The 14251-nt window shown below is 28.2% G+C and overlaps 1 protein-coding gene across 1 annotated transcript in view; it reads right to left on the bottom strand.

Annotated features, from left to right (window-relative positions):
• LOC107442219 (actin-binding LIM protein 2) overlaps nt 1-13682 on the bottom strand; it is a 98619-nt gene extending 84937 nt beyond the window's left edge. Inside the window, exon 1 of the mRNA XM_071177085.1 lies at nt 13381-13682. Within this exon, the coding sequence (XP_071033186.1) occupies nt 13381-13384 (4 nt within the window). The 5' untranslated portion in view covers nt 13385-13682. The remainder of the gene's footprint in view (nt 1-13380) is intronic.
• Nucleotides 13683-14251: the final 569 nt, after the last annotated feature.

Below are 14251 nucleotides of genomic sequence, written 5' to 3'. Positions count from 1 at the left end.
AAATTTTTTTAACCGATAAAGCAAGTCCAAAACAAATTAAGTTCAAGAATTTATTCAAAACCTAAAGACGTAAACAGGTAAGATATTCGATTAAAAAAAGACCAAGCATACTTAATTTTATCAAAATAAATCTTGGAGACTTGTTACAGATGGATCCCAAAATGGTAATTTGTCAGTCAGCTTTTAATTTTTAAATTAATTTTAAATAACCAAAATTTGATTTTAAAAAATTATTAAAAGCGGATGACTTTTTTTAATGAGTTAGGTACTTTTAAAGTCTGCAAATGTAACATTTGTAAATAATGACCTGACAGTATGCACTAATTATGCATCGAAGTTGCCAAGTTCACAAAACAAAAATATATCACGGTTACAATTAAATATATAAACAAATAATTAATAGGTCACGTGTCTATGCATCTATGATAATCTTCTTCTCGAGTTGCAAGTACTCAATTGCCCAACTGTTTAAATTATTGCAGCGAAAAAGAAGAAAAAAAAAGACTACCAGAAACGATAGATTAAAAACGTAAGGACTAATTAACAAATTATTAGCTATGTTCTCTCAATAAATGAAAGATAGATTTTGCCTGTGCATAAAAAAAATTTTTGTAAAACTAAACTAGGGATAAAAGTTCGAGTAAAAAAATCTATTATATTTGTTTAAGCTTTGAATTAGCATTATAAGATACAACTTTGAATTAGCATAAAAATATTTAAATAAAATGTTGTTTTTCTTTTTTTAATGATCACTGTACAGCGTTTAGTGTATTTTCTCTCCTAGGAACACCATCTCTAGATAAAATAGGACAACAGATTCCCAGACAAAAGTGAAGCGAAATTACGTTCAATAAAATGCTATGTCAGAAAATAAAATAAAAAAATAAGAACATTCCACCACACCATGGACCATCACAGCAACAAATATGATCAAAAGCAAAACAAAGACAGCCGAATACTCAAACTTGCATCACTTTCCATTGTTCTATGAATGAATGATAGACACATAATAGTAAAGAAGGCTTCTTGTGTTTTTTTTAATTAATTAATAACAATTCAGCTAAAGTTTTTATTTTTTTATTTATTAATGATTCCACAGACTACATAGGCTCAAAATTAGGATGGCTTGTGCACATTTAAGTGTATGTCTCCGAAAACTGTATTTTTTTCGAGTAAAAGGTTCACAAAATTAACTGCTGTAGAATAATTTTGTGACATCTCCTATAAGGTCAGGAGGGTACAAAAATTAAGCTTTTTTTAAAAAAAAGAATGCTCTAAAACAAAACCATTAAATTTATTTAACTAAAAATACATTGGACTCATATAGATTAAATATGAAGCAAAACTTATCTATTTCGTTTGTTTGTTTTCTTTACAGTAATGCAGTTAAAAGAACATCCGAGTTATAACACCGAGAAACAGGATCGAGTTAAATATATTTTTCTTTCCAGTGGAAAAAATCATTAGCTAATACTTTTGCTAAAATATAATCTTATTCGCCAAATTTACGATTTTATCGCATTTGGCGAGGTGGCAATGCTTAAAGCGGGCTCTGATTATTGAGAAGCCTATATGCATTCAAAATAATAACTAGCAAGTTTATTAATAATACTCGTACTTCCTACTTTGCCTAAAAACGTCATGCGTTGATGTTAACTTTTATATGTTAAAAACTATCAATAAATATTATACATTTTTAGAGGAAAATTCTATTAATTCATGAGCTATATTCAGGTCTACTGGCCATCTACCCACCCCTTTAACTTTGTCTTTTTCAAAAGTTAATAAAAATACAACTAGGCAAGCTGTTTCTGGATGTTTAGATAACAATTAATAAAGTGTGCCACTCAATGGCACGCATTCTATTATAGCTCAAAATTACAAACTTTTAAAAAAAAAAGCAAACTATTTTCAACGTGTTAAAAAAAAAAAATTCAGAAAATTTCCACACTGTTTAATTTTAAACACCAGGAGTTGAGGCATACGCCCTTGCTTCATTCTGGTCTCAAATAATTTAATCTAGAACAAGATCAAACCGGTTCAAGAAATAAAGCAGTCAAACAAAAAAAAAACGTCTCCCTAACTTCTCACACTTCCGCATATTAATCAATAATATCTAAATTTCACGAACATTTAACTTTTAGTGGCCTTCCAACCTTGATGAACAACACACTATCTCCATTGGCAAACTGCCCGTCTCCATCATAAGCACGCAGCAATTAAGGAAGAGGTTGATTAGTACAGACAAAGACAAGAAAAATGCCCGTAACCTTAACTGACTTGGAAAACAATATAACTCTTGAATGAAGGTCGAGATGACACCCTAAATATATTATGTTTAAAGTTCAAGACGATATTTTAAGCACTTACAAGCCTTTTATAACCTTTTCTTGCCAGTGTGTCCAGTAGGGAAAATTTATTCTAAAATGTAAAACTATTTGCTTCTAAACTTCCACCCTTTTTTTTCAGCAGTCGCTATTTCTTAAGCGACATAGAGAAGTAGTATATGTCTTCATTTTGATTAATGTCTGATTAAAATTTTCAGAAATTCGCTTTGCCCGATGGAGTTAGAAGATGAAATATCTTATTTCGGAACTACTTTATACAGCAATAAAGATCTAGAGAAATTTATTCTAGAGCAGGGATGGTGAACCTTTATGCACCAACGTGCCATTTTTTCTAAAAAAATTGTTTAATTTGGTCATAGACGTGCCGTCAAACAATTTTGACTTCGTGATTATTGGGAAAATAATAACACTAAATACTATCAACTCAAAACTCTTTATTTACTATGAAAAAGAATACATTTCGCAATGTCTCAGTTAACGTAATTCAACTTAAAGTAACATCAGTGTGACTTCTGTTGTTGCAGATTAGATGACAAATAACTTATATTAGGTTGTAAGATGTTATTTTAAGCTGGTCTGTTAATTTTTTTTTGCTAGTTATTTATTGTTAGCTCGTTTTTTATGGTAATTAATTGTCTTTTGGCATTAATTGTAATTTTTTTGTTAATAATTGTTTATTTTTTTATGTTTGTTTTTGTGAATTTTAATTTAATTGGTAAATTGCTTCACAGTGAACTTGGTTCGCCATCCCTATTCTAGAGCTTGAAAATAGACATATCATACGCCCATAATAATATGTTACTGTAAATGACCGAAATGGTTAACTTCCACCGGTGAATGTTGACCATCGCTTTTGTAAATGTCCGAAATATATACTAGGTCTGTCCAAGTATGTCCCACATCAATATTTTTTTTTAAAGGTTCAGTGCCACTGCCCAGAAAGCATTTAACCGGTACTCCGAACACTGATATTTCTACTAATCAATCCTCAGCAGAGATATTTAAGTATCGAATAAATATAATAATATCAACGAATAAATGAAATCGGATATAACAAATATTTCGGACATTCACCATAGCGACTGTTGACATTCACCGGTGAAAGTCGACATTCTCTTGATTTCAGTTAACCCACGGTAACCTATACACGTAAAGAACTGAAATATTTAAAAAATATTACCTTAATAAATTTATTTTAAAAATACCTTTTAACAAATGATAGGACTAGCTAAGAAGGTAAACAGGGTTAGTAGCCAGTTTTTCAATCAAAAAATAAGCACTTTTTAAGCACTCAAAAAATATTTACCTTCCAAAAAAAATCATAATTAGGATCTGTACAGTAACAAAAATTATTTTTACCATCGTTTAAAGTACTTAATTTATAAACATAAAATTCAATAACATTTTCAAAAACTTGACAAAATTATGATGATATAACTAGTTTCAGATAAACATTGCCGAGAAAATTGTGAAAATANCTGGAATATTTAAAAAATATTACCTTAATAAATTTATTTTATAAATACCTTTTAACAAATGATAGGACTAGCTAAGAAGGTAAACAGGGTTAGTAGCCAGTTTTTCAATCAAAAAATAAGCACTTTTTAAGCACTCAAAAAATATTTACCTTCCAAAAAAAATCATAATTAGGATCTGTACAGTAACAAAAATTATTTTTACCATCGTTTAAAGTACTTAATTTATAAACATAAAATTCAATAACATTTTCAAAAACTTGACAAAATTATGATGATCTAACTAGTTTTTGATAAACATTGCAGAGAAAATTCTGAAAATAATGCATTTTTTGTAATTTATGGCAGTACAACAATCGATACGGCAAAGAAAAAATCTATTTTTAAAAGATAAGACACCGAACAACACCGAATAAAAAAAGCACGGATAAAGGCTTTTAAAAAACGTAAATCAAAAATAAGCACCTTTAAGCACTTTTTTAAAACGCTACGCACCCTGGTAAAGTATACCATGTACGGCAAGTAAAATAATAAATTATTATTCATGAACACATTGATAACATAACGAAAAATGGATATAGAATATATATACCCCAAAGAAAGCGAAAAATCAGTAAAATATAGAAAGTAACCCCCTGATTCGTGGCCTCATCATCACCCACACGAAATTATCCCTCCGACAGAATAAAGAGAAACGAAACTCAGTAACAGAACATATTAAAAGCACGCATCTCCTCAGATGACTAGGAAAGACTTCCCTTTTATTCTATGACATGGGTGTGTCAAATCTGCACCTAATGGAACCTTCTTTTTTCCCCTCCACATCTATTTATCTCGCTTAAATCTCCCTCAAACGAAGCGAAGTGAGACCAAGACATGAGCGAAAAAATACCAAATTCCTAGACACTATCTGAAACTTTAACAGAACTGAATGACATTAACAGTAATTGTTTGAGCCATACAATTTAAATTCACGTGGTGAATTAATTTAGCAGAATTCGATCGTGACTTTTGATGATGGCTAACAAACCTTTATGACATTCTTTCATTAGACTAGATAAGATCTAAATAAATTTTTAAGCACAAAACGGAACTAGATTAAAAATCCGTATAAATTCAGTAATATTAATGTAATCACCCGTTATGGTCAACATGCGAGGGCGTAAAAACACTTGCTTAAACTTTAAGTGAGAACCTGTCACGTGACTTTTAATTTTCAGCGTTTTCTGCCTCTAAGAAATTTATAAACAAATTATTTCGAGAGAACAACACTTTTTATTGAACCCTTAATTTTTTTTAATAGAACCATAAAAAAAAACCACATAGTACAAGTCTTAAGGAAACTATGTTACTTTTATGACGCACAATCATTTGTGAGAAGAAAAAAAGTTATTTAAGTAAGTGAATTCAAATTTAATTAAAGCAGAGTTCACACCTTAGGAATTTAAAAAGGCACTATGAGTATTGAAAAGGCACTCACTTAACACCGTAAAATGTATAAAAATGTGCATTATTAACTGAATTTGACCCTCAACAATTTATTAATCACCCTCTTATATTATTCTAGGTGGACATTTCAAAAACTAATTCTCATTCATTGTCAAAATAGGAAAAGAATTTGTAGTTTAAAAAAAAAATAATTAATGACATGCTGATAGACAATTAGTGAGCACAATTTCTTTTTTCAAAAAAAGTAAACTAAAAAAATGATCGAAAGATAAGCAACTTGATAGCTTTTTCCTACAATTTAAACTGAAAGTTATGAGAAAATAAACATTTAAAAGCGTATTTGTCGTCTAAAAAAAGGTAAAAAAATTATTTTAAAATTAAAAATCACTTTAAAAAAAACAGCAAAACTCCCCCCGAAAAAAAGAGAATTATGAAAATTTAACTAGTTGAGAATATTTGTAACAAACTAAATATTTGTAATAGTAATCATAATTAAACACCTAATTTCAACAGTGTGCAATTATTACATAAACATTGAAAATTACTTTCCCTTTACAATGGAATATGAATAAAAAGGCACCATTTTCAAAGAATGACGGGGTTTTTTTTTCTCACAAAAAGGGCAAAGAGGGCGCATCAAAGGGCAAGCAGCGCGACTCGCCCTTCTAAGAACGATTAGGGCAAACACTAATAGAAGAGACTCAGATTATGAACGCATATAAGAAACTGCAGTTATTTAATTAAAGTAATAATTCTGAAGCCTCTTTTCCTTTTAAAGTAATTAACTTTCGTGCAACCTAAATCATGCAAAACAAAGCTATTTAAAATAATATATAAAATAATTCCACTTTAGAATGTCGAGCCGATTTCATTCTCAGCTTTCTAAAATTATATTGAGAAATGGCTATATTTATTTCCATAAGCTTTTCAAGCAAGCTTTTGTTACCACCCGAACGAAAGAACTAAACATTTCATGAACAGAAATAATCACTAAAGCTTAGTTAGGACAATTTGCGTCATTGCCACACTTATAGATATATATTTTTCCTGCTTATATTTGCACTGATAATGTGACGTACTCGGACGAAGATAGCTATGATGTAATCACAAGAAAGATAAAAACAATTATAGGTGTGGTCTTTCAAGGCTTTTTTCACGACTCGATTTAAAAGTTAAGTGTACTATGATATATACTCAACAATTCGTAAAAGAAATATACTTACAACAACTTGTCTGCAACCCGGCCTCTCTTAATATATCGATGCATTTGACCACCAAGCTATGCGTAATTATCACTTTTACGTCACAATTTAGAACTGAATTCAATTACCGTTACTTACAATAAAGTAAATCCCTAAGAGTTACATAAATCTTGATTTTAGATCAATTTTGAATTATTTTTTAAACCTAACTTGTGTATATATTTGATATTCACAGAATAATTTATCTCTTAATCGAACCCTTCACAAATTTGCTTATCTTCATTATTGTTTTGTTAATCGAATAAACCCTTCCCGGGGGGGGGGCGGAGAAGGAAGTTCCAGACAAACTAAATTTTCCTAAGTTTAAATTGCAAATGTAGTATTCTAAGAAAATATTTCTACTTTTACAAATATCGTGTGCACATTCTTATTAATATTAAACCATATTTTTTTTGTATATAAATAATTGATCAATCTATATTTATTCATAAAATTAATTAATAGAATATTATGTAAATAAAAATTTCTAGAAATTTAAATAAAATATTATAAATTTAAGAATTGTTTAAGTTAACATAATGCGTAACACATTAAAAGTGGTACATAACTAAGTTGTGTTACTTAAAATATGTAAATTGAAATTATTAAAAATTTGAGTGATTTTGTTTCCATTATTCGTCTGAAATGAATATTCTGCGTTGAGTAGTATAGGCTAAATACCAAATAATTGTATGTTGCATCTCTAATTTAGTAGCAGCAATTGTTGAGCAGAATCTTGTATCTATTTACAATTTAAAAACTTCTTTTCTTAAAAAGGTTTTTAGCAATTTTTGCAATAACAGGACCCTATTAGCACAAATTCACAAAAGCAGGACCTTGGTTGAAAGAATGTGACATAACGCTTATTTTATATTCACAAATTATGAGAAATTTTTTCACAATTTTACAAAAACAGGAACCTTCACAAAATGTCTGGACAGACCCCTGTAAACCCATAACACCCTCGAACATACATTAAAACTATGCCACTGACCATAATCCAGCTTTTTATGCTTTCAATGATTAAAATTTTCAAAGATTATATACCGAACTACGAAAGGATAATGCTTTTTTTTTTTTTTTTTAATGTAAAATTAACAATTCTTACTTAACTTAAGGGTTTTAGAAAAAGATAAAAATTTTTGTATAAAAACTAATTTCAAAAATTCTTTTACTCATATTTTTATTTGTCACAGGAGAAATAAAATTTCAGCATATAATTCAGTTGTCCTTAGAAAAGAATCCAGTTCAATAAAATTTAATTCTATTTTAAGCACAATTGTAAGATTTTTCACGCTAGCGTTAATTGACCGAAAGTCATTTTCACATTAGTTTTCACCTGTTTAACTACAACCGGTGGAAGAATGATACCTTCATTTATCGCTAAGTTGGCGAGAGTGATTTACTGATTGTGCGTTTACAAAAACAGTAAATCTGAGAGGATTTTGGAGAAATTTTGATCTTTTTGCTAAACTTAAAAACTTTAGGCCGTTACAAATATTGACGAAATGAGAAAAAGAGTTAAAATTAAATCGAGGACTTACTTTTCTTAGTTCCAGGTCCAACATTATTTAAAATAAAAAACTTTGGGCATGGTAAAGTTTTAAAACTTAATTGCTATGTAGAGTAAGTCATAAGTTCTTACGCACGAAGTTAAATTATTTTACTATCCTAAAAAAAAAATTCTATTTTTGTTCTCACTATTCTGAAACTCCTTAAAAGCAAGACAAATAACTTAAATTATTTTTTATTTAATAATTTAAAAGAATGACATAAATTTATTTAAATATATGATAATAACAATTTGTGTAACTCTTTTGTGCAATTGCTCCCCCACTTTTGCGTAATTACAAACACACGTACTAAAAGTGAAACATTTTAGATGACTCTAGTTGGATAAAAAAAAACTTTCAGATTACAAAGAACACTTTTCTCTACAGAACAGAGAAGTTTAATAGCAGTTCCATTTCTTTTAGGGCCCATAAGCTTAGTTTTTTTAATGTTATTACTGCCCCCTAATTTTTATGGAAGACATTACAAGCAATTAAAAAATTTTGATTTGTACAAAACGGACAAATCAAAAATTGCACCTTACATTTACGAATTACACCTTACAATACACCTCACATTTATAAAATATGGACAGTTTAACTAAAAGAATAAAAATAGTTTTTTCATTTATTTGGCAAAAACTATTGTTCTGTAATTACTGTACTAATCTGAAATGCAAATAAGGGGACAATAATTACCAAAGGGTCTATAGTTTCTTTACTATTTGAAATTTTTTTAATGTATGATTCATTTGGTCATATTATTACGTATTTAGTTTCGTTTTGTCAGAATTCAAACAATAATAAAAAATATAAAAAATTGTTATTTGACAACAAGAACATTGTTTGAGAGAAAGAACATCAAATTTTAAAATTTAAGAGCAAATTTATGACTGTTATCCATTCTTTTGAGAAAAAGTCAAAAGACTCATTCTGTTTCGCGTCCAAGCGATAGTTTGATAGATTAAAATTTTAACTGTATTTTTGTTTATTTATTTTTTAAACTTTTAATTGGAAATTTTATTGGCATTCTTATTTCCTTTTTTAACTTTTATTAAGAATAGAATAATCTACATTCGCACAAAGTTGTAATTTTAATAACATTAATGTTTGAATTTTGTAATTGTGATTTTTATTGTCAGTTTTTATTTTTTTAAAAACTTGAGTACTAATAGGAATTCGGTAACTTAAAACTATTCATAAAGTTCATGCATATTATGTATATGTCTAATTTCTGTTTCAATAACTCATTGACATTTCTTAATTTTAGATAAATTGTTTAAATATAGGTAAAAATAATAAATTAAATAAAAATAATAATTAAATATAGATAAATAGGTCAAAAATAAAACTTCTGCGTAAAAAGCTAACTTAAATTTTCACCGGACTGTTTGGATGAGAAGTTACATTGGTTGTAATATAATACATCCAAAAATTTTTAAAAAATAATTTTTTTCTTGTTAATTCTCATTATTGCACTTCACACAAAAATGCATTTTAAAACAAGAATTCTAATTTTAAATTATTATGTAAATATGGTCTTATTTAAGGTAATAATAAAAATATAAGTGATCGAAATATTCTCTAGTAAGTATTCCCATGGAAATTCTTAATATTTTTTAAAATGTTAGATATACTAATCTATTTTCCTAAAAAATATTAATAAAATTTCAAATTAGAAATTTTAAATTAGAAGTTATTTAAAATGTTCACCTATATTTACTTTTAAATTATTCATTCAATAAAAAAATAAAATATTTTCTTCCTGTGCTTTAAAAGCTTTTAAGTGAGGGGACAGAAATTATATTTATCCCAGCAATTACAATTTAAAATTGTCAATGAATTTTTATTTTAAAAAAGTTTCTTCAATACTGGTCATTGATTGGTAATCTTAAGGGTACGGACTTAGTGTAAAAATTACCAATATAAGTTGATAATTTTTACACAAGTTGATTATGAAATGAATATTTCCTAGCAAAAGTTAATGTTTAGTGCAAATCAACAAAATTGATTGAGCAATTATTTTATTTGAAATGCAGCTTACAGCACTCTCATATAGCATGTTTTGGATGTCAGACTTTGGCGGTTACTAAGAGTGCTACTTTGACTTCAATCGAGACTCCTGCTCAGTTAAAATTTCCACCGAATCGCAGGAAAATATTAATATCTTTATTAAGCAAATGTTAATTTCAAATTATATGTTTCTATTTTCATGTACAATTAGAGTAAATTATACGTTATTTAAAATTACATTTTATATTATAACACAGTTGAAGTTAAATATACATAGGGCCCAAGCTAAGCTTTCGCCACCTCTCCAAATAAGATAAAATCGTAAACTCGGCTATAAAAATTATGTTTTAGAGAATGGTTTTTTCTACAGAAAAGAAAATATACATTCCCCTCAATCCTGAAAAAAAAAAGGTCAAAGTGAATTTTTCTGAACAAATCCTATACTCTTTATTCGATTACAGTCATTTCCATTAGATACATCGTGTAACAAATTAGAATTATATTATGTCCAGATAATGTAAGTAAGAAGAGAGATCCTGTAAGCATGAGACGAACTACTAAAAAATACATATTACCATGTTCATTGCCAGATCATGCGATATTACATGACAAACTTTTTTGACAATAAAACAGATACACCTACAGTTTGTGTCAATAAAACAGATTATGTGGTAGCCAGATGCATATGATCATCCAAATATTTTTGCAGAAAATTCTCATGACAATAACATATACAACAGTGTAAAAATAACATAATGTTGTTTAAAGTTTATCCTTATATTACTGCTTTTAGTCTACAAATTTATCCAAAATTAAACCCCAACCTATTCCTATTTCCTTCCCTCAAAGATGATTAAAAAAATATCTACATTTTTTAGCCTTTGGCTAATTAACTGGCTAATAATTTGAAATCCTGGTAAACAATTCAACCTCCTTTTTTTTTATTAAGAGATAGCAAATTTTTGGTATGTCAGGCATGTAAGTAGACTACTAAAAAATTCAAACATAAAAATTTCTTAAATTAAAAAAAGTTGAGGGTATATAAAATTCTCCATTCAATACACTGCAAAGTGGGATCCGTATGACAACACAGCTTAATGTCCTTCATTAACAAACATGCAATGTTCTGGAATTCTTAGACTAGTAGCTTTAAGGTATATTTTAAAAGACATAATTAGAAATACTCTTGAATATCTTAATTTTTTTTCTGGACATAATTTAAGGGACATTTCCATGTCATGATCGGTCACACCAACAACAATCACCAAGAAATCAAATGGATTTTAAACTTGCAAATTAAAAAAAAAAAAAAAAAACTAGAGATTTGCCAAAGAGTAGCTAAGAGTTAGTCTCTCCTTCTGTGATCTTCTTTTTTTAGTTTCTCGACCAGACAAAAGTCGACTTTCACGGCCGGATATACTACATTTTAAAAGCTATATTATTACAAAATACTGAAATAGTGCAAAAAAATTTACGAAAAGAACTAAATATCTATATTTTTCATACACTCTTAACCGCGTGCCTTACAACAAAAAAAATTTTTTCTTTTTAGCGAATATTCACGAGCTAGATAACTATAAGAAATGCATCAAAATACATACTTTTAGATTAAAACTAATTTATAACTGTCAATATTTCAATAATTTTCAGTGTACTTTTCCAATAGTTCAGATCAACATAGGATCGAAGTGTTCAAATGAAATTATGATTTTGAGTAACTGCCATATTCATTTAAGTAACATTTTTGCCTACATATTTATAAATAATAATTTTAATAATTTCTTACAAGATCAATAACTTCTCTTTTAAGCTACAAAACCTATTTTTAGTAACTGGAGTCCAAGTAAAGAACATTTTCTGACTTGGAACTCAAACTCTTGCAAAATTTTGCTCTATTCCAACTCCACAGTCCTGAGATAACTAAGCAACCACAGTTCTAAAATTTTTCTTAACAGGTTTTTCCATCGTCTTACCCATGTTTGCCATTATCTCTAGTGGCAGGAATCCTAGATTTAATTGCTTCCTGCAATTTTCAAACACATCCATAAACTTCCCTATCTTTAATACTTTTAGTAGGTGTAGTTTCGTTCAATATTTCTTTATTTTTATTATTAAGCATATACCCAATTTGATATTTTGCTTGAAATTTACTTATTAATATACATAAAACCAAAATGATCAATGAAAGATGAGGATCGTTGTCAGAAGAAAAAGATTATTTAACAGGAAAGTAAACCAAGAAAGGATGTTGCAACTTGTTACAATAATAAACATAAATAAGGTTTCATTTAAATTATAAAATTTATTAAAATTAAATGATAATAACTGATACCATTATAAACTTAATAAAAGAAATCAACAGGATAATGTAATTACATGAACTTATCTTCATCCGTTCTATAGAATAAAATGCAACTTTCTTACAAATCCAATAACAGCAAATCATTCCTAATTCAATGTCACAATATCAACAATGAATACAATTTAAAAACGTTTATGGCATGGGAAATCCATATATATATATATATATATATATATATATATATATGTAACTTAAAAACCTGTTTGTGAATTGACACAATTAACAATTGCTTTGTAATTGGAAAAATAAAATTTTATCTTTAAATAAATAACAGAGGGCATTTGTACAGTAGGATAAAATGCATCTAAAAAAGAAAAAAAATTTAATAGGATGATCAAATCATCCTACCATCAACAGTCAAATCACGGATAATCACTATGTTCATAATTATTTATTTACAATTTATGCGACAGTGGGTATCACTTATCTTAATTTACAAGTTACAATTTAAAATCTTTCGGACTTCATTAATATTCTAACATAAGAATTCACCCCACCCATTAAATAATTCATAAGTATATTAAATTACGATAAATTCCCATCAACCTCCATGGTCAAGTCAAGACAGATCAACACTATGAAGTATATTTACAATTCATACGGCAATTCAATAATTTATCTTAATTTACAATTAAGATCTGTACAAATCCATTAGAGTTTATTAAAATGTGACAGTAAATATAAGTGAGTTTAACTCCCAATATCATTGGTCAAGTCAAGGTAGATCAACACTGCATTTCGAAATTTTTACGGGAACATAATTAATCTAAATTTACAATTATGAAACACATAGCTATAATAATTCATAAACATTCCAATATGACATTCAATTTACACCACTTTAATAATTCTTAAGTAAATTTAGCTAGGCCTAACGCAGAGAATTTACCGGTATATTTTTCCGTATAGAATAATAAATAAAAAAAAACATATTTTACTCACCCATTTTAAGCTCGTTCAACACACGCAACTAAATCCAAGATAAATCACAACATCAAATGTTTGTCACCTCGTTGTCTAGTTTACGCAAACACAAGTGAAAATATCCAAAGTGTTGGTAAATATCCTCATTAATTAAATATTTAAAGGGACATCACCCACAACACACCTAGTTTTAGAACTGAAACTAAAAGCTTTCACAAAGCTATCCTGCTATCCCTTTCCAATGTTTCGCACGGTAGCAGAACGCAGAGTTTCGAGGTTGCCATCTCTAGGCGTCTACTGAATCTCTTCTTTTGCGCCAAATGAGATTTTCTCGAAGTCGCCAAACTGCGTATATAATGGCGATATTCGTAATAACGGTTCCTGACGTATTCCCTTAACAAGGCATCGAATTCCTAAAAGCAATAGCACGAAATTAATAGTTTTCTACCATTTAATCGTATCTATTTGCATTGATCATTTAAAAACTCGCTTTTCTTTTTCTTGTCTGTCTGTTTAATTATGTACATTTATCTAATTTAATTGAATGGAATAATTTTATTTCACTCATTTAAAAGTTAGAAAATATGACATGTTGTCATGGATTGCTGTAAATATTTCGAATCTTTTAGACTAATATTTTTTGTCTCTATTTTTTTAAAGTGAAAAATGTGTTTTTAAATCATGCTTGCTAGTCGACTTATTTGTGTTATTACAATTTTTTGTCATCTTTAATTTATTCGATTTATTTTATTCATTTCATTATTTGTTTTAAATACTCCATTTTACCTCATTTTCTTCATGTGGGGTGAAATAATAGTATTAATAATGGGAGAGAATAGGTGAGATTCTTGAAGTAATTAGCGAAAATTTTATTTAATTAAACTTTAAA

The sequence above is a fragment of the Parasteatoda tepidariorum genome, chromosome 2 (genome assembly GCF_043381705.1).
Source record: "Parasteatoda tepidariorum isolate YZ-2023 chromosome 2, CAS_Ptep_4.0, whole genome shotgun sequence".
NCBI classification, from domain to species: Eukaryota; Metazoa; Arthropoda; class Arachnida; order Araneae; family Theridiidae; genus Parasteatoda; species Parasteatoda tepidariorum.
The sequence above is the reverse complement of the archived record's forward strand: the minus strand, read 5'-3'. Positions and strand labels throughout refer to the sequence as shown.